Raw genomic sequence first — 21,826 nt, 5'->3', positions numbered from 1 at the left:
ATTAAATGGGTCTGATCCAGGCACCTTTCAAACTGCTGCCTCTGCACTGGGACTTGGACCAAGTGAGGTGTTATGTGCCCACTTTAAGAGTGGAGTCTTGGTTTCCTAAAGCCCTCTGGCTCTCCTGACCCAAAGCTCCACTGGCTTTCAAAGCCAGACTTTTAAAGGCTTGTCTTCCCAGTTCAGGACCCTGGGATTGGGAGCCCAATGTGGGGCATGGATCCATCGTTCCTTGGAGAGGACCTCCATGGTTATGTTATCCCTCCAGCAGCGAGTCATTATGCTGATGGTCTGGTCTTAAGTAGACCATGTCTACACCCCTCACACCCATTTTATTGTGGCCCCTTCTTTATATCTTTAGTTGTGGAAAATCCTTTCTGCTAGTCTTCAGATCATTCTTAGAGATAGCTGCTCTATCAGTAGCTGTAATTTTGGTGGGCTATTAGAGGAGGTGAGCTCAGGATCTTCCAACACTGTCATCTTGATCCAGACTCCTTATAAGAATATTTTAAACCAGAATGATGACCATTCAAATGAAGGCATTTGAAATTTTTCTTGTTCCCTAAACTAACGAGGAGTGCAATTTACTCCCTATGCCTTAAAGTGGCATATTCTCTTTCAGGATGTAAAACTAGATTACACTTCCTAGGCCCCTTGCATTTAGATGGAACCAGGTAACAAATTCTCTCTAGTAGAATGTGAGTAGAAGTGATATGTTCCAAGTTCAGACTGAAGTAGATAAGAAGTGGGTATGCTTTCTCCACACTCTTTTTTTTATCTACAGCCTGGCTGTGAAGACTACAGTACAGGCCCTAAAGCATGTCAAAGCTATTAAGATGAAAAAAGCCTGAATGTCTAAAAGAGTGCATGGGGCAGTACCTGCTGGCTCACATTGGATTGTGAAGTGAGCAGAAAAGAAGTTATTATTTAAGCTAATGGGATTTGGGGGATTGTTTTCCAAAGCTATTAACCTACCTGGAATTATATACTTCTTTGAACATAATATGCTTTGGGAGAAAGCAGTTAATATAAAAATTTGGTCTACCTATTGTTGAAATAAGCCCAAGATAGAGCTGCTGCTACTCAGGGTGCCACAACAGCAAACCAAAATTTAGATAACTTCTGCATCCCTTACATGTTCCACTTGACCAGAAACACAGTAAATCCCATCAGCCAATCCCCAAACACCAAGCCAACTCTGGGCTCTACACTTATTTCCATGTTCCTTTTCATCCAAACAAGGTTGCCTGTGTGGCCCCAGCCAATCAGACATTTTCTATTTTTCTCTTCCTTTTTCTTTATTTTTTTATCCTATAAAAGTTTCCTGTCTTCCACCCCATTTTGCAGTTCTCCAAATGGAGACTGTCCACTTCATGAAATCACTTAGATTGTCTTATCATTTTTAACACAGTTTCCGTAATTCACATTTGTGTGAAAGTATACTGCAAATTCTAAAGCATTTTGCAAATTTAATATATTTTTGTTATTAACAACATTAATAAAAATATTAATAGTGTCAAGGAATTCAGTATTTCAATTTTGTGTTCTAGAATGGAAGTTGGGGAAAGGAATGAATCAACAAGGAAAAATTACCTTAAATCTGAATTTTCTGAAAAGTAGTCCATGTTGCAGGATCATGGAAGTTTGGCTTTCAATTATTCTAATAGCTGCATTTATTTAGAAAAATATCAATTTATAAGAAAATGTAAGACATAAGACAGATCATTTAAAAGATGTAAGAAAGCTAAGTCTTGACCTTTTGTTGTTTCTGCTTTCTTTTTCTTAATGCACTTTTATTTAATTTGGCTTAGCTATTTTAAAGATTGTATTACTCTAGTCAGAAGCAGCGTTGTAGAACTCAGCTGGGTCACAGGAACTTTCTCACCACTCCATTCTAATTTGCAGTTTTGCTATAATAAAAGCCCTAAATATATTGCTACTGTCTAGACGTTTTATCTGAAACAAGTGTCCTTTGTAGTCTCAGAGGACTTTTCTAATTTATTTCCAGTAAATCAAAGTCTGTGAAGAGCTTCGGTTCTTATTAAGACATACCCTTCACAGTCCAGTGATTGCCAACAGTGGCAAGCCATTGACAGTTCATTTACATATAAGTGATGACTTCCATCAGGTAGTTGGCTCAAAAACACAATGGACATTTTGAGCATATCCAATATTTCTTGTTCTTTGATGAGCACCAACTGCCAATTTTTATATAGAAACTGACTATTGAAAAGTGAAGGCTTTTTTCACTGACCTTACACTGTCTTCTACAGGTCTAGAGTGACATGTCACTGAACTTAATGTAGGATCACACCTCTAAAAGACATTCAGGAGCCCTACCTCAGTTTGCTAAAAAATCAAGAAGAATAGTCAAATCTAGAAAATATGAGACAAGAACAATCACACTTTTTTTTTAAAGGAAAAATAAATTTCTTCTGTATCCTGCCCCCGATTGTCATAATCATAACTTAATTTTTATATTTTATTATTATAAGGTAATTTTGATATTGTTTTTATATTAATTGTTTTCTCTTATAAATACATTTGCCATTTGAAATAGTGGCACTCATTACACAACACTCATTAGGAAATCTTGTGTTTTAGTTTATAAATGCATTTCATTATATTCTATGCTTTTGCTCCCAATTCTCTGGAATATTGAAGGCAGAAATCTAGTGAAATTTTTATCCTAATAATGCTATAAAAAGGAACAGGCTTCTGATCTGTTATCATGCTGGGACTCAACTCATGTGTGATTTTTTTCCCTTTATTTAACTGTGCATTTTCCAGCTTTTTTTCAGTACTGAAATAAAATGTTTTTCTTTAAAATCAGGCTCTCTCAATTATCAACTGGGATAATACAGATCATTTAATTTCACAGATAAGCTAACCTCTATATTTTAGCCAGTAATCACTTTTCCCCCCTATCAAACGTTTTACTGCTAACATTTTCTGAATAGGGTATCAGCATGTTTTTTAGTCCATCTTGGTTCTGGTTTTGGTGAGGCCCTGACTTAACATGATTCTTGTAATTAGCCTTCTAAAAATTTCATTCTAGTACCTTCCATATTTACAGTTCATGAAGTAGTCTGAGAGATTTTTTTTTTAAAACCAAAGTGTCTATTACAGAGGTAATAGATCAGGGCAAGAATTGAGAAAATGGAACACCTGTCATGTATTTCCTGTCTCTTTATTCATATCAAGTCACTGTGCTGTGCATGGATTCTGTTCCCTCTACTATTATTTCTACAATCTCATTCATAGATGGAGGGAGGAAGGGAGGGAGAGAGGGATGAATGCTGGTTAGATGGTTGGATGGATGGATGGATGAATGATGGATAGATAAAATTAAATTCAAGATTCTTTAGAGACTGGTGTTAGCCACTGTGCTTCAAATCTTTTCTGAACTAAGGTAGGTAATTCAGGAATACTATATATTAACTTTCAGTTTTTCACTTTAAAGTGAGCAATAAGAATAGGGAAAACATAATATGATGACTACACTAATAAAATATTTTAAAACACATTTTGAGAAACCATTTCCAAAAAAATGTGAGGTTCTAGAAATAAGAATCTTAACATTTCTTTATGGCATTTATTGGTACTGCAACAAACCAAATTTAAGTCCAATGAAAGGAATTCTTGATACTATGTGATTTCAACTTCATTACGATAAAAGAGATGTCGTTTATAAAAAAAGGTCCAATGAATGGTTCATCCAAAGATATTTAGTAATTATAGACTGACTTGTTGAAGTTCTTTGGATGTGCAAAGATGCTTGTCCTTTTTTCCTGTTGATACAGAATTAATCCATGGCCTATGTTAATCTATGTCTTTGGGTAGATAGGTTCAACTCTTAAGGTTTCAACATTGTATTGAAAATACTATCTTACTTCTCATGATGAATACTGTTGTCTCATTTTCCTTTCTCTCATAGATCCGGCCACCAGGTTCCCAACAATCTGGATGTTAGCTCTTTTGAGTATTGGATGTCCCCTGACTGTAAGACAAAATATATAATTACATTAATAAATTTTAAATTATATGACACAATGTATCATGCTTTTGAAATAATTTTAAAATATTATAGGAAATCAGTTATGGTTGTGCTAAAACAAAGATTTGACTTGGGCACATTTCCTTCAGGTGTATTGAGATACATTATATATCATACCACGAGATTCAGCAAGAATTACTGTTGGACCAAAGAGTTGAGAGGAAGGATGGCAGAATCTGGATTCCACCAATCTACAGCATACTTGAAATAAATAAATTAGATGCAACATATGTTTGACCATAAGAACAACAGCATTGAAAATTTTTGCATTACAATGGAATCAGTTCTGATACTGATATTCAAATCAATACAAAGCACTATTTTTATAGATGGCTTGTACTTGATTCATCTTTATGTATAAAATGCCTTCAAATAAATAAAAAACATAGATTTACTGCAGACACCATTTTAGACAGTACTAATTTACAGATATGGTCATATACTTTGCCTTTTAAGACCTATTGTTGTTATTAAACAAAAACATAACCAACTACAAAAAAACAGTTAAAGTTGTGAGAAGAACAATCCTCATTACTAACAGAAAATGAATGACTTGATGTGTTGTCAAAGGAGAAGCAGGGCATTGTTGTTTTCAGGTTTATCTATATTGCCATTAGAAAAAGAGCAAGGCTTATAATAAAAAAACTAAATTAGACTACATTCCGAATATTTATGAAATAATTAGTATTAGTAATTATCATTGCAGGTGTAATCACAGGGAAAGGCAATCACCAATTGATGTCCCAATATAGCAGTTATACAAGATAAGTGTGTTAGTTCTAAAGGTGAGATCTTAGGACTAAATGATTTCCTACTGCAATTTTTTTGATAATATGCAATACCAACCATATATTTCATCAGGCAGAGAATAGCTGAAATACAGGATTACTCAAAGTAGGTAAAATAGAAGAAAAAGTGAATATAATGGTCCAAGCTCTTGTTCTTATACATTTGTGAGTGAATCCAAATTTAATACTCAATCTTAGTTTCCTTATTTTTGAAACAGGGATAATATCTATCCTGTCTGGTTGTTAAAAGGATCCAAAAACATATGTCAAGAGATATATGTGTAAGAATAATGTATTAATATTGACCCATCAATTATAAAATATACCACACTAATGCAAGGTGTTAATAATAGGCAACAGGAGGAAGGGGTTGCAGGTGAGGGGGTATATGGGAACACCCTGTACTTTCCACTAGTATTTCTGTAAACCTAAAATTCCTCAAAAACATAAAGTCTATTAGTTAAAAATAAAGATATGTGCCTGACAATTCATTAAGTATTCAAAATATAGTTGCTGTATTATTATTATTTACACTATGAAGTTATAATATATGTAGGCTTTATAAAGAAATCACTAATAATTGTGTGAGATAATAGCAAATGTATATATATTGGTCTCTGTCCCCAGTTCCTGGCACAGAACTCTTAAAACGCTTACAATTTCCTAAGTGATAACAGCACTGGGAGCATCTTTTGTTCTAATGAGGTGACTCTGGGTGGGCTACTGGATGGGGGCTGGTCACCAGAAAGACCAAGCCATGATTAAAAGCTTGGAACTTTTAGCCCCCTCCCACCAACACTTCTCCAGGGAGGGACAGGGGCTAGAAATGGAGTTAATGGTCCACCATGCCTATGTGATAAAGCCTCAATAAAAATCCCAGTGGTACGGGGTTTGGAAAGCTTCCAGGTGGATGAAAACATCCTTGGACTGGAAGGGTGATGCCACAGGGACAGAAAACAGAAGTACAGGACTCTCCCAGATCTCACCCCACTTATCTCTTCAACTGGCTATTCGTTGGTATCCTTTATCCTATCCTTTAATAAAATGGTAAATAGAAGTAAATGTTTCCCTGAGTTCTCTGAGCTTCTCTAGCAAATTGATAAAACCTGAGGAGGGAGTTATGGGAACCTCTGATTTGTAGCCAAGTTGGACACAAGTTGTGGATAACTTGATAACCTACTACTTGTAATTGGCATCTGAAGTGGGGGACAGTCTCCTGGGATGGAGCACTTAACCTGGGAGATCTGACTGGCATCTGATTCTCTCTCCAGGTGGATTGTGTCAGAATTGAGTAAAATTGTAGGACATCCAGCTAGTGTCAGAGCATTGCTTGTTGACGTGGGAAAAAACAAAACTCACACATTGGAATTGGCGACCAGAATCTTAGTTGGTGACCGGAAGTGGGACTGGGAGCAGAATCCTAAATTGCATAATATATAATTTCATAAATATTTCAATTAAATAAAGGATCATTAATTTTAGGAAGGATAAAAATGTAAGTATACATGATATATTTTTAACCCTTCAAAGTAAGTATTCTCGACCTTCATTTTTGTCATATGGCAGAACAGATTCAGAGAAAAATCTTTTTGATTAAAACAACTCAAATCCTGAATAAAATATTAAGTGTATTTTAACTGCATTGCTAAATTGGCAGAGAAGGAAGAAAATGCAAAGGCCAAAAAAAGTAAAATCAGTAACCTTAGTGAATATTTGAGTGCTAAAGCCAGTTTTTTTTTCTAAGGTTTTCTGCTGAGCCCTGGATATCTGAGCTTCAGCCTTGTGAGGGGAGTGGGGTCAGGAGGTAAAGCATAAGGTTCACTCAAAATGGGAAGCCCGGCATGAGATCACAGCGGAGTGCAGGGCCCCAGAGGGCTACACATCAGAGTAGGTGGGATAATATCACAAAATAAAGAGAGAGAAGGAGAAAGAGAGAGAGAGAGAGAGAAGGGCAGGGAAATGAAGGCAAGGGAAGAGAAGAGAAAACTTCAAAGAAGAGGACAGCAAGGAACCTTTCCCTTTTCCATGAGGCTGGGTAGATGGAGCAGAGCCTCAAAGCCACCATTGTTTGATGCCCTGGTTCATGTCACCTGTGTGGTCCAAAATACCTTAAATAAATTTAGAGTTTGTTGGGCCCCAAGAACAAATGAAAAAACCTCTCTAGAGGAAAGCAACTTCAACCAAGGTCTTTAAAATATGTCATAGAAACATATTTTATTAAACCCTTATATGTTACAATCAGTTTTAAATAGAAAAACAGGCTACAAAGCAGTATCTACAATGTGATCCCAGTTTTTAAAAAAGTTATATGCATAGGAAACCATGTACAGTATTAAATACCAAAATATTCACAGTGGTTGGAATTATAATTTAGCTTTAGTTCTTTTCGCTTATCCATATTTATGACAGAAGATATTATTTATGTAAAATAACAGTATTAGAGATGTTCAAGTTTCTAGATTGGAATATACGGTAGAAAGTCATTTTTATTGTAGATAATGAATAATCAGAAGTTAGATCTTTTTTGATAGTCAATAATTTGAATAAATGATTTCAACTTGGGAAAATAATCAAATAAAAATAGATAATATGGTTAATATTCATTTAATAGGCTGTATTTTCAGAAAAGGGATACTAAATTTTCCTCAAAGGCTCAAAGTAAGCTTTTGTCCTCTGTTTTCTTCTAAACCATCTCTATGTTTTTATGTTCACAAGTCTATTTTATGATTTTTCATGCCATTTCCATGACCCACTCAAGGTTATATATTGTATTATTCTACACTATTGGCTACTTCCTGTCAGTGCTTCAAAATGAATCTTTGTAGAGCAACTTGGAAAGAAAACAAACACTGACTGTGTTAGAACATAAAATACACATTTAGGTCGTTGAGTATTTATTGAGTCCTATTTGTTCAGGTTCTTGCTAAGGGCTATGAGGTGATATAAAAGGCACTAGCTGAGACCTTTCTGGGTCTTCATTTCCTAATCCAGAAACAATTAAAAAAACAAACAAACAATTGCAATTATTATGCTACTCATAAACATTTAGTTTAAAAAATGAAAGTATCTACCTAATGCGGTATAATGGCCCTGCCCACCAGAAGATTATCATAGTGAATACAAAGCAAAAATATAGTCCTAGATGACAAACAATAAAGGACGTATTTAAGTAGTTATATTTGATGCTTATATGTTGCAAGGGTACAAATTTGAACCCAAGTTTTGTGCATCTGAGTATTTCAAACAGAGTTACGTCCATGAAGACTGGCTGAATAAATGCTCTAGAGATCTCTCTGCAAAGAAAGACCAAGAAATCTTCTTGGGGAAAAAAATTCTTAATATGAGAAGAGTGAGCTGAATATTTTCATCTTGGTCCAATAAGATGATGGCTGTTGGCAGGGATGAGTGGTTTCATGTGCTCTGAGCTACCTCTTGCTAAGATGATTTTGCCTTGACTCTGCACTCCCTTCTTCCCCACCCTCCCACCCCGCCAAAGAGATTCTGGCCTATAGCCTTGTGAAAGGAAGACTCAAATGAGAAAATAATGGAGCTGAAAAAGCTATTTTCCTATACCATGTTCTCGGGATACTGAGAGAACAGGGTATCAGTGCTCTGAGATTAAGGGAACTGGGTTACAAGGCCAGGAGAGCGATGGGCTTTTCCCTTCAGCAGGTTGGCTTAGGCACATATGGAATCCACACACCATGGCCTGGACAGGTGCTAGTGGCAATAGCAGCAGCAAGACACCTCCATCAGGCTTCCTGAGCTTTGGAGTGACAACAGCAGACAGCACTGCAAGGGGGTGGGTGGGAGGGGGGCGAAATTTCTATGTTGCAGCTTAGAACGGTGTATTTATGAGCACAAGTGAGATATCCTAGGAGAACTTCTAGAAATAACTGCAGCTACCAGGATTGCTTTCAAAGAGACCAGAAGTTGCATAAGAGTAGGTAGAAAATTCTATGTGCCACTATTTTTGTGATTATGTATGTAGTTCCGTGGAGCAGCTGGGCCCGTGAGCCATGGCTGCTGAGCCTGCGCCTCCAGAGCCTGTGCTCCGCAATGGGAGAGGCCACAACAGTGAGAGGCCTGTGTACCGCAAAAAACGAAACAAAACAAAACAAACAAACAAAAAAACCTGAAAGGGTAAAGTAACGTTAAAGAGACTCAGGAACCAACCTGAAAAAGCTCCCAAAGTCTAATGCTGGAATAATTTCAGCAACAACAACAGAATAATGTAGTCTTAGATTATAACTCATAGTAGGAAAGAAATATGTAGGAAAGAAATATTTATAAGTACATATTGATATAAATAAATGATTGAATAAAAGGGGAGAAAATATCTAATAATTCTTAATAATTTATGTTGATACTCCCACCTCCAAGAAAAAAGTTGAATTCCTCCATTCCTCCCCATTCCCTCCCCCAGTGTGAACTGGACTTAGATATATGCTTTCAAAAAATAGGTTGCAGAAGGTGGATGGGAGGAAAGTTACTTTATAGTGAGTGGAGAAACCTGACAAATACTACCTTGGCCAGGTGATTAAGGTTAACAGCACTGGGGATAAGTCATATTGATAGCATGTTCCTGCTGATATGATGTGGTGAGGAGGGCACGTCACCTCTGACATTCTTTCAAAAAATGTATAATCTCAGCATTTAAAAAAACAATAACAATGAGAATAACAGCTGTCATTTAATGTACATTCATTCTGTGCCAGGCACTGTGCCGAGCACTTTACTTATCTTACTTTCTCTTTCCACCAATACCTGATGCTATCATGATTATTATTATAGGAAACTAAGACTCATATCAGTGACATGTTTCAATGGATAAATAATTCTTGATCTACATATGGACTGCAGAACCTTTTATAACAACTCATTGGAAAACATAGCACTCTATATATATCACTTATTTTTAAAGTAGGTCTAAGTTACATTATATTATTGCTTCTTTTTTTATACATTTGTCCTGTATCTTCAAAATATCAATAATTCACTTCTTTTTCTCAGTGCACTAATCTCTATGAGTGTGTCTTGCAGATAGATGAGTGTTCAATAAATAATTTTGATAATGCTTATTTTTGTTTTATAAAAATGACATCGTACCATGCATATTTTGCTTTCTTCACTCAAGAAGGATTAATTCATGGAAATTCCTTCAAGCTAACTAGTATAGCTCTAATTCATTATTTTAAGCGGTACATAGTATTTTGTGATATGAATAGACCATAATATTCCTCTACTGATTAATGTTTACTTTGTTTCTCAGTTTTTCCAAAGAAAAATAATGTTAAAATAAGCATGTTTGTTTGTTTGTTAGGTAGTGGTTTTATTTCTATGTGATAGATTCTCAAGATGGAGTGCAGAAACACATTTTTAATTTTAATTGATATTGTCAAGGTGCTTTCTAAAACACTGTAAAATTCATATTTCTACCAGCAATGTGTGATGGTACTTCTTTGCTCATATCCCAGCCAACAATAGCAATTATTTTGTTTTGTTTTAATTTTGGCCAATCTAAAAGCTGCTAATCTACTGAGTTTCCTCATCCACTAGTGACTTTGAGCATCATTGCATATATCCAATAGCTGTTGGATTTTTGTTTTGTGAATGGTTTCTCTACATTTTTTGTCTATTTTGCTATGATTGTTCCCTTGTTCCCGATTTTAAATAGCTCACTGTATTAAACCTCTGCCTTCAAAAATGCAATTCCACTCCAAATCAAATTTATTTTTAATTTTTTTTTGAATTTTATTTTATTTATTTTTTATACATCAGGTTCTTATTAGTTATCTATTTTATACACATCAGTGTATTCATGTCAATCCCAATCTCCCAATTCATCCCACCACCACCACCCCTCTACCACTTTTCCCCCCCTTGGTGTCCATACGTTTGTTCTCTGCATCTGTGTCTCTATTTCTGACTTGCTAACCCGTTCATCTGTACCATTTTTCTAGGTTCCACATATATGCATTAATATACAATATTTGTTTTTCTCTTTCTGACTTACTTCACTCTGTATGACAGTCTCTAGGTCCATCCACATCTCTACAAATGACCCAATTTCGTCCCTTTTTATGGTTCAGTAATACTCCATTGTATATATGTACCACATCTTCTTTATCCATTTGTCTGTCGATGGGCACTTAGGTTGCTTCAATGACCTGGCTATTGTAAATAGTGCTGCAGTGAACATTGGGGTGCATGTGTCTTTTTGAATCCAAATCAATTTTTTAAATAAATTTGCTTATGGTGTTTTTTCATAGAAAAGTTTTGAAAGTTTTATGTATAAGCAAGGTCATTTTTCTTTTCTTCTGTATTCTTTTTGAGTACTATCTTTCCTGCTCCTACCTTAAATATGTAGTTCTCTAGATTTCCTATCAGATTTATTTATTTAGTTAGTTACTTAATTATATACCTATTTATTTATTTAGATGGTTGTTCAGCTTTCTCAACTGCCTCTTTTAGTATCTATTGATATTATCATATGATTTTTTTCTCCCTAAAAATGTTGATGTAATAAACTATGGGAATAGAATTCTTAATTCTTAATATGGTATCATCCTTCTGTTTGGAACAGAATGTTTAATCGATGGCTGGGACAACTTACTTGTCTCCAAGTACTCTGTACTCATGACTACTAAGGCAAAGACTGCCAACTTCTTCCACCCTGTCAGAAACTGTTTTGGATCTTTCAGGCCCAATTACAAGAAATCAACTCTTAGTAAGAGCCCTTCAGCCAGGTTTACATAAAAGTGACCTGGGCATCTTCCATGAGCTGGTTCTCATTCTCTGACCAGTGGCTAAGAAATGAGGCTTTGAAGCAAAGACGTTAGAGAAGAAAATACAAGAGCAATTCTAGAATTTTCAAATACAAATCCTTCATCATATTTCTTTAAGGGGGTGATAGAAAAAGACAAATTAACACAAGCGTAAGACTTTAGAATATATGTAAAACACACAAATAAGAAATTTCTCTGAGTTGATGTAGATCCTAACATTCCAAACAAATATATGAGATTAACTTGAGGAGGAGGCCCATCTAGAAAACACATTTTTAAATCCTAGGAAAAAATGTGTACAAATGCATTTTACCCCAGATGTTCTCCATAACTTAGTATATCTCTTGACCTTCCTTGGTTTTCCATCTCCTTGTCATAAAATGAACGTGGTATGGTATTATTACAAAAATCCACTAGGAAATACTCAAACAAGTGCTTCATTATTTATTTTAGTCTATATTAGGACAATAGCATAGTGAAGATTCAAACTGCTGAATTGCCTCTGAGAAGAAACAATCACAAGAAAATTAAAGTGTTCCAATATATGTGTACACTGGAAAAGAGCAAAGATGGTTCAACCATCTGTGTTATAACCTACTGAGCTCTAACTGAAATCCAATTGATCTTAATGGGATTTAGCTAAGGACAAACAAAGCAGGATGGTCAATATCTCACCAGGAAGTGATAAAAATTCTTGTGACATTTTTAGCACAAAGCAAATTTTGGGATCAGCAAGAATAGAATTCAAATACTGGCACTACTAACTTAGCGCCTCTGTGTTCTCAGGAAAGATGAGCTTGCCTTTCTTCAACTGTAAAATGAAGATAATAAGAGGACTTAACCTAAAAGGATTAGCATAGGAATTTAATGAGAAAATGCACACAAAGCACTTGATTTAGATTTGAATACATCATAATTTCTTAATAAATTTTAGCTGTTGTTATTGCCCTTCTCATTTTTTTTTTCAGTCATCCTCTACTGAGATGGAGATTAGTTTATCAGCATCTGCCTTAGTATATATTTATTTATTGGGTATATTGAGGTTAAAAAAAAAAAAGTGTGTTTGCTATGTGAATGCAACTTCCAGACAGGCAAACAACCTCTTCCAATGGACCGCCAGTTTGTTTCCTCTAACTTTTTCCTATATATTCTCTATTTACCACTGATGCGCCTACATTCTGATGTGAAGACAACTGAAAGGTACAATTCTTTCTCCATTCTGATTGGGTTTCAATACACAACACTAGCTCCCCTGCCCACACACATTTCCCAAGTTAAACTCTGAGGAATAGAAATTTCATTTTGTTTAATCTTCTTCAATTAATCGGATAGATAAATCTATCTGGTGTGTATAAGAGATCTACCAATGCACAGCCCAAACTTCCTGCCCTCCCACCTCTCCCTTCTTTTATGAGCAAAACTTGGAAATATTGAAAGACTCAGGCTGGTAGAGTTCCACCAGTTTCATTTTCCCAGACCTTGAATCTAGGCAATGACAACTTCTGAGCAAGCATATTTATTAAGGTATTTAATCCCTTTCCATACAGGATCCACATCTGCGGAAAGGTTGAGAACAGGGTATGTTCAAAGGGTAAATTCGCTCACAGTTATACTTTACCACTAGATGGCACTCTTTGTCATATCGAAGCAAATGTGGGGTCACTTCCTACTACCAAAATGCTCTGCAGTAGGCACTTGGCCTGCACCTGAGAAACATCTATCAGTAACAGTGACTTTGTCACACTGGAAGCAAATAATAATTTCCAATGTAAGACCAAGTCTGGCCTTGATGAGGATAGGAAAATCCAATTATCTCCACCAACAAGAACCTCATTTAATAGGTTCCCACCTCCAGTGGGCTGAAGGCTACCTGCAGTGTTTCTATCTCCAACAGTATCCAGCTTTCCACACTCCATCATTCCAGAGGCTTATGGAATCACCTTTTACCCCCACAGACTGTGCTGTCACTATGGTATCAGACTGTGGTGTCACTAGCAAGAACTCAGATGAGCTTCCAATTTTGTGATGAAAACCAATACATCTTTACCATGTAAAACTCCTATGTAAACATGATCCAATTGTTCCTGATTCTCCAAGATTCATTCTACTACTGCTGACAGGTCATGGAAGTTAATTTTCAGGCTGAAAATGGGCATTTTTCTTTCTCAAAGATGCACAAGAACTGAACAGATAAATTCCAGCAACAGTTTTTCAATAAGTCCACCCCAGAAACATTTTTGTGGAGCTGAGGTCATGAAAAGACCCCAGTTCTAAGCATTCTACATCACACTTAACATTTTGTACTTACAAAGAAGCCCAGCCCTAGAGATTTAGTGGCATGTTCTAATCATGACCAAGTCCTTTTTCTCTATTTGATGCTTCTTATGAATTTCTCAAGTTTTTAAAAAATTATTGTAATTATTCTGAACCAAGAAAAAAACTTGCTTAATTGCAAGTTCCACAGCAGTGGACACATTCTCAGAGGCCCAAGTTTATCTGACATGAACATTCTCTGAACAGAAGAATTTTAAACCCTTCAAAAATTAGGTCTCCATTGAGACTTGGTTAAAACTCATGTCCAATTGAAAATTTTAAAAAGTACTTCCTTAATCTAGTAAATTTATATGGTGCTGAATAGGTTTTCTTCTCTTTCTGGCATTTCTTGCCTTAAGTAGGTCATCCTAAACACAACTGTAATTAGCACAAGTTCAGTTTCGTGGATGTCTCTCTCCTTTGCAGCTCCCTTTGACCAGAAAAAAAAAAAAATGGTGAAATGTACTCTTGGCTCAATTACAGAGTAATTTTAATGCTGAGCCCAGCAAGTTGGGTTTAAAACTCTAGATTATAGATCCCACAATGTTACCCCAATATAATTCAGGGGTTCATGTGATCTCGTTTCTGACATAATCTAGGGTAATGATAAAGAATTCTAATTTTTACTCATCATAAGAAAATGCCCATATACACACTACTATTCAAGATTTGAATCTAGCCGGTCAACAGACTTTGTACTTTTGCCTTTTGTCTGAATGTTAATTATTTGCATACATATTTAACTGAGATATATATTTATATGGTACACAAATATTTTATGCACATTATGATTTTAGCTCTAGGAATTTAAATTTAAAATTATACAAGCATTTATAAACATCTTCTATTCTTGGATCTCGATTCTGTAGTGGATTGATTCCTCCCTTCAACCTTCCACCTCGATCTAGAGCAACCGGAGATACAAAAACTGTATTTCTGAGATGGCCTTGAAACTGACTCTGGATGTTAATTGCCTTCTACCAACTAGCTACACTTTCATAAGATTTGGAAGGGAAAGTGATGCGGAGACCATCTTTCTACCCTTTTCTTTTTTTTCTTTCTGCTAGTAGATAAGGTCAAAGAAAGGCAAGTTTGTTCTGCTCAAGTATTCCAAAGACTCTTACCTAAACTCTTGGGTGACTAGAAGTATTTGCAGCAGCAGCAACAAAAACATCTTCGTGACTTTAAATCCTGATTTCCGGAACAGCTACTGGGATGTGTTCTTGTATTCATAGCTCCAGTGGCAGCCACCAAGATGGTAACTTCCCTAGTGGGTCAGACCTTCATTGCTCTGAGAGTCACTCCTAGAAATCCAAACTAGAAACCATCCCTTCACCATTCAACAATTTTTTACAGGTCTTTTTAAAAAAATGTTATTGAAGTATAGTTGATTTACAATGTTGTATTTAATTTCTGCTGTACAGCAAAGTGACTCAGTTTTACATGTATATAGTATTTTCATATTCTTTTCCATTATGGTTTAACACAGGATATTGAATCTAGTTCCCCGTGCTGTAAAGTAGGACCTTGTTGTTTATCCATTCTATATATAATAGTTTGTATCTGCTAATTCCAAACTCCCAACACATCCTTTCCCCACCCACCCCCCTTGGCAACCACAGTCTGTTCTCTATGTCTGTGAGTCTGTTCCTGTTTTGTAGATAGGTTCATTTGTGTCATATTTTAGATTCTACATATAATAATCATATGGTATTTGTCTTTCTCTTTCTAACTTACTGCGCTTAGTATGATAATCTCTAGGTCCATCCATGTTGCTGCAAATGGCATTATTTCATTCAGCATTTTTTAAAGTACTAATTTTTGGCATCAAATCAGTTTCTTCTTAACATTTCTAGTGTGCTTTTCATTTCCTGTGCTGAGCCTTGACTGATAAAGTATTCATTGTCTGAATTGTATTACTGCTGTCTGGTAAAAGTTCTTGAAGCTGATGCCTTTTAGAGACTGTGGAGCTGCTGCATCTTGCAGTTTTTTCTTTTCATGCATTCTGGTCCATCGTCCTCACCTAGTCCTCCTTTCCTTAGTAACCCTGTCCATTCACTACTTTAGAACCATTTATGAAAACTATTTTGTCAATCAAGCTTAATTTATCCCTTGGTTCCAGTTTAGGAATGTTAACATCATTTTGAAAGAAAAAGAAAATTCAGGAAATAGAATGTTTGTTTTAAGGCATTTAAAATGACAGTGTTCTGAATGAAGGGAAGTTTTGTTTGTTTCTTTTTCTCTTCTCTGGTATATTTAAACCAGGAAATATGTCCTGATCCCCAGCTCCTACCACTTTTCACCACTGCTGCTACATCCTTTGCTGCTGCTACTATTGCTGCTTCACCCTTGCCCTGAAAATTCTGTTTCGAAAAGTAGTGTAGGTACTGTACTTGATATTTTGCATTTGTCACAAAATAGAAATGTTTTCAAGATATGTGTGTATAAAAATTAGTGGTCAAGATCATGCCAAGTCCGTTGCCTCTGCCACAGTTTTGCACAAAATCCTTTGTGCTGAAAATCCCATCTTTTATTTTATTTTATTTTTTTTAGAATATTCTTTATGAGCAAAATTTAGCCTAGGAATAGCCATTAAGGAAGTCCCAAATCCGGGAGATTGGGATTGACGTACATATACTGATGTGTATAAAATGGGTGACTAATAAGAACCTGCTGTATATAAAAAAAAGGAAGTCCCAAATCCATTCAGTTAAAAAGCTCAGTAAGTTCATATCAAACAATAAATATTGGTACCAGAGCACCTTGCTGAATTTGTTCTCAGCTAAACACTAAAATAAATACCATACATATTTATATGTGATGGTTGTTGGGAAGACTATCAGAAGGGTAAACAACATTTGGGGAAACCATCCGCCATTTGTTTCTTTGTACCTGACCAAAAATATGTTCAGCTGGTATTTGTGCTACTACATAGATGGGCGCCTACAGCCCATCTGATACTTCTGCTTTCATCCTCTTTCTCTGAAGAAGGGAAGGAGGAGACAGAGAGACCAAAAACTATGCCCAAGTCCCAAAATGCCATGGCCAGACCAGAGGAGTATCCTAACAAAGGAGAAAGTCTTTGTCAACAGGAGCTAAGTTAGCTCCTACTTTTTGGTTTATGGATGGCAAGGATTTTGTAGAAAAAAAGAAAAAAAATTAAGTAAAATACAATTTCCACTCTCAGATTATTTCAAACATTAGTTTGAAAGTTAATCGGGTTAATGCACTTCTGTGGAAAGAACTGGGACTTTTTGCACTCTGGTTTCTTTCCAGATCTTTTACAAAAACATAAACACAATTCCCATTTACATCTTCTTGCTATTCCATTGTGTTTTTCCTAAATATTATAATTCATTGATTCTTCCTCCCAGTTTATGTCTCTTTAAATTCAGATTGGAAGTATGGAATTTCCTTAGCAAATAGTATTAGATGCTGCAAGATTATTTTAATTTAAATTTACTATAAATAATCATTTAATGAAATAAGCAAACATCTATTCCATTTTCATTGACAGGGCCAGAGGGTAATATTTGAGTATTTTGTTTCCAACAATTTATTATGAATATTTTCAAACATACTAAAACTGTGAATGAATTATACAATGAAAACCACTTAGATTCTACAATTAATAATTTACTGGACTTTATCATGTATCTCTCCATCTATCCGCCCTGTTTAAGGATTTTGTAATCAAATAATAGGAAGAATGAGCTGAAAAACATGGGCATGACTGAATAGAAATCCCCTCACTCTTAATATTTTCAACATTTTGACTTTGCTTTTTCCTCTCTAAACATTTCTATAAACATTTGGAGGATGTTTGAAATGAACACTGAGATTATGACTCATATCTCAACGTTTTCGGCAGGTTTTCCCATGTTTTTCAATAATGCAGGTTTTGTTGAGCAGTAGAGGAAATAGGGTTATCTTTGAGTATCAGAGTAATATATAAAGCTCCTTACATGTCACGACTCTGCCCTCGATTTTTAAATAATGGGATTTTATAAAAAGACTGAATAAAGGACTCTAAAGCAATAAACTACAGAGAGATATAAGATGCTATTGCCAAAAACAGATAGCATTCAATTAGTTTTTTAAAGGCATTCTTATCACATCTACTCCTAATATTAGCTTTCTCAATAAACAATAGCCTGCTGCAATATTGCCAGGGTTGCCCAGCTGAGATGACAATGTGCAGTGACAGATGATAGGGACCATCTGAAATTGTTGATGTGATTCACAAATGGCACTCACTGGCCGCTCAGTCTTTAAGATCATTCAGTGACTCTAACAAGATACCAGATTAATATTTATGTGGTAACAGAGATAAGAAATGCATTTTTCTGCAATAAAAAATGAACTAAAAATATTTTGTGGGTTTATTTTCACTTACTTTTATCTAACTGAGCCTAATGTGTACATAAAAAACAATAAACACAAATCTTTCTGCTTTTTAAAAAGGCTTTAAATATTGTGTGCCTATTCAAGACTTTAGTTAAGATTTACAGCTTGTATTTGCTATAAATGAAGGGAAAATAGGTAGGGAAAAATATCTCTATGATTTAATGTAATCATGCCACCATTCACACTAGCTTACGTCAGTCTCTAATTTTTAAACATATGAATTAGCACATTAAACTACTGGGTCAAACGAAAGTTTAGAATAATATTTTATAATCTGTTCTTTTTCTCCAGAACATTGAAATTTTCTAGTTTTAAAATTTTAAAAATTCATTATTTTAAATCGTCTAACTAAAAATTATATTTTCAAGATATTTTGGCACATTGGCCAATTTGATAGGATTGAAACATTTGACCTTCTGAAAGGAAATGAAATATTTAGATTGAAATTTTTGTAACATTCCCAATTCAAGACACAAACCAACTGTTGGCTTATGATAAACAAAAAATTTCTTAACATTATCTGTGAGGCTCTAAAGGGTCTGGCCCCTTCTTACCTTTCAAGTCTCATCTGGAAGGATGTTCACAGGATTTCTAGGTAAGGCAATACTCTAGTTTTCTCTTACCATAATGAGCTGCTGCTTCTTATTCTTTTAAGGATTATTATTCCTTCTCTCTGACTTGGTATCAAATTCTGTGCCTTGAAACCTCCTCTATCTTTATCCCCCTTCTTCCCCAGAACTATGCCCTTAAATAACATACATTTGTTAACAGCTATCAAATTGATATCTCCAGCTTCAATAGCTCTCCAAGCTCCAGATTTGATGTGAAAGGGGACCCTAAAATCCACTGCATATCAAGGGTAAGAAAAATGAACACTTTCAGTGATATCCTGGACTGACTAGAGGAGACTTTACATATCTCTTCCCAATTCTCTGTTCAGTAACATCAAAGTTGGAGAGTCATAGGTATATATTCTGCCTGACATTGCTGCTGTGAAGAGTAATGTGTTATAGAGCAGAGGAAATGAGATAGTAATGGGCAGAATAAAGCAAATATGCAAAAAGCAACAGTGCTAAGAGATCTTGTGGTTCAGGAAAGAGGGAGAGAAGGCAAGTTGACATTCCATAACCCATAATCCCATGTAGCATGGCTCTGCTGTCTGCAATTGGGTTTCATGTGCCTACATTCTGTTTTTTAAATAAACATGTTTTGCTTAAAAGTTCTTATTAAAAATTGCCGTTAAAGATTTAGTTGAGAAAAAAATATCTCACTAACATCAAGATATGGTACCAAATTGACCTCTTGCAATCACCACTTAGATGTGCATTAGTCATCTCAAAATTCACGTCTAAAACTGAACTGAATTTCCCCCAAAGCTGCTTCATTCACATTTCCTCTTCTTCCTCAGCTCAGTAAATCCAACATTTTTAGTTGTTCAGGCTAAAATCATTAGACTTTGACTCCTTTTCTCTCACATAACTATATCCTCTCCCATTGTGTGTCCTGCTGGCTCTATCTTCTGAATATATTCAGAATCTGAATACTTCTCATCATCTCCATTGTCACCACCCTTTTCCAAGCCATTATTCTCTCCTGCCTGGATTATTGCAATAGCTCTTATTAGTCCCTGCTTCTGCCTCTCTCTGCCTCACTCTCCCACCCCTCAAGTCTATTTTCTACACAGCAGCCAGAGTAAATCTTGTCACTCTTCTGATCAACACTCCATTAAGCTTCCCATTTCCCTCAGGCTAAAAGCCAAAAACTTGATAATGACCCCTGCCTCTTTAGCTCTGTAACCTCCCCTCCAACTATGCACCTCTTCATTTATTTCCTTCCAACTACACGGGCTCCCCTGCTGTCCTGAAACACTCCAGACACTCTCCTTTCAGGTTCTTTGCCTTTGCTGTTCCTTTTTTTAGAATTTCTCCTCAATGATCCCCCGGCACAATTCCTCACCACTTCAGGTGTTTGCTCAAATGGCACCTTCTACATGCAGATTTCCTTGCTCATTCCATTTAAATTGAAGAACCACCTACTCCCAGGACATCCTAACCACTTCTAGCCCCTTTCTGCCATACAGTTTACAACCATATAACACAGTGTGTATTTTATTCATCTTGTTTATTTTCTGTTTCTCTCCACTAGAATATAAACTCTTGGCTGGCAGAAATTGTTGACTATTTAGATCAGAGCTGTATCCCCGTGTGCCTAGAATGATGCCTACTATATAGTAGATGCTCAATAAACCTTTGAATAAATGAATGAGTGAATTCAGATAATAAATAAAAATACTTCTGGGGGTGAAGTTGGAAAAATGGCTGAATTACACAAACTATTTGCCTCCACTGCCTTAATTCAATGGAATATTGCCAACTCTTTGTTTTGTTCTATTTTGATTCTGCATCTGTGTAGAGTTCGTTTCCAAAATTTGGGGATGTATAGTAATTTAGTCAGGGAAAAAGTTGTTTCCATGGATGCCTGGTAAACTGATTACAATGAAATTGGCAGTGGGTCCTAGCTTTAATATGACACCATGCCATATTATAATTCTAATTTCCACTATAAAGTTTTTCTAGTGGCAGAATGGGTACTTTCCCAGGTCCTTTTATTTTTTTACAAAACTTAGATAAAAAGCTCATGTTGTATTTGGCACCTGATCATTCACAGCAATCTTCTCAGATAAAAACACAGAGTCAGTGAGAAGAAAGGAAAAAAATCTCCTGCAGACCAGAAGGGAATAATCCCTTGCTATATGCTAATGAACCAACAATAAAGGCCCTATTATGTTATTGTTTTGAATGATATTGTTCACATTAAGTTTCAGTGATGCCAAAGGCAGAATCACCCAGAGGCTTGGATACATCAGTTAGGACAATGACACATACTTAAGCTCATCAATATTAACAATGGCTGGTGCATCTAGTTTAGACCAAAATGAAAAAAATGGAAACTTGAGTTTTCTTTTTAGTCTTATTTGGACATTATTGATCATATTCTTGAACAGAAAAAAAAAAGGAAAATTATACTGTGGTATCAATACCCTGAAATACACACAAACATATGTCCTAATGGGACAACACCAGCATTAAAAGTATCTTGAGACCCCTGCCTGTTCCCAGGCTAAAATAGTAATACTAATTGTCCTTGTCTTGAATCTCTTGTGCCCTCACATTCTAAGATTTTTAAGTCTGGTTAGACTGGTAATTGCTTCCATTGCCATATGTAGACACTTTAAAAAATGATGTAGGTGATAGAAACCAGAGACAAAATGCATCATACATATATTTTGACTTGCTCATAAATCTAGGAAATTTAGAGGATCTCTAGTCATTAAATTATGTTTGAAATATGTGGATAATGAATATCTCTATGGCCCTCTAAGGATAATGCAGATTCCAAATTAGACACTAGAATTTTTTACCACATGAATGTGACACTGAGATCAGATGGACAGCATTCTGGCATATTCAATA

At 35.6% G+C, this 21,826-nt stretch overlaps 1 protein-coding gene across 1 annotated transcript in view; it reads right to left on the bottom strand.

The window, feature by feature from the left end:
* Window positions 1–3,884: 3,884 nt before the first annotated feature.
* Window positions 3,885–21,826, bottom strand: part of IQCM (IQ motif containing M) — a 346,741-nt gene continuing 328,799 nt past the window's right edge. The window contains 1 exon segment of the mRNA XM_073804676.1: window positions 3,885–4,000. Coding sequence (XP_073660777.1) covers window positions 3,885–4,000 — 116 coding nt within the window.

Source organism: Tursiops truncatus, chromosome 5, assembly GCF_011762595.2.
Source record: "Tursiops truncatus isolate mTurTru1 chromosome 5, mTurTru1.mat.Y, whole genome shotgun sequence".
In the NCBI taxonomy this organism is placed as follows: Eukaryota; Metazoa; Chordata; class Mammalia; order Artiodactyla; family Delphinidae; genus Tursiops; species Tursiops truncatus.
Note: the sequence above shows the minus strand (reverse complement) of the source record. Positions and strands in the feature narration are given on the sequence as shown.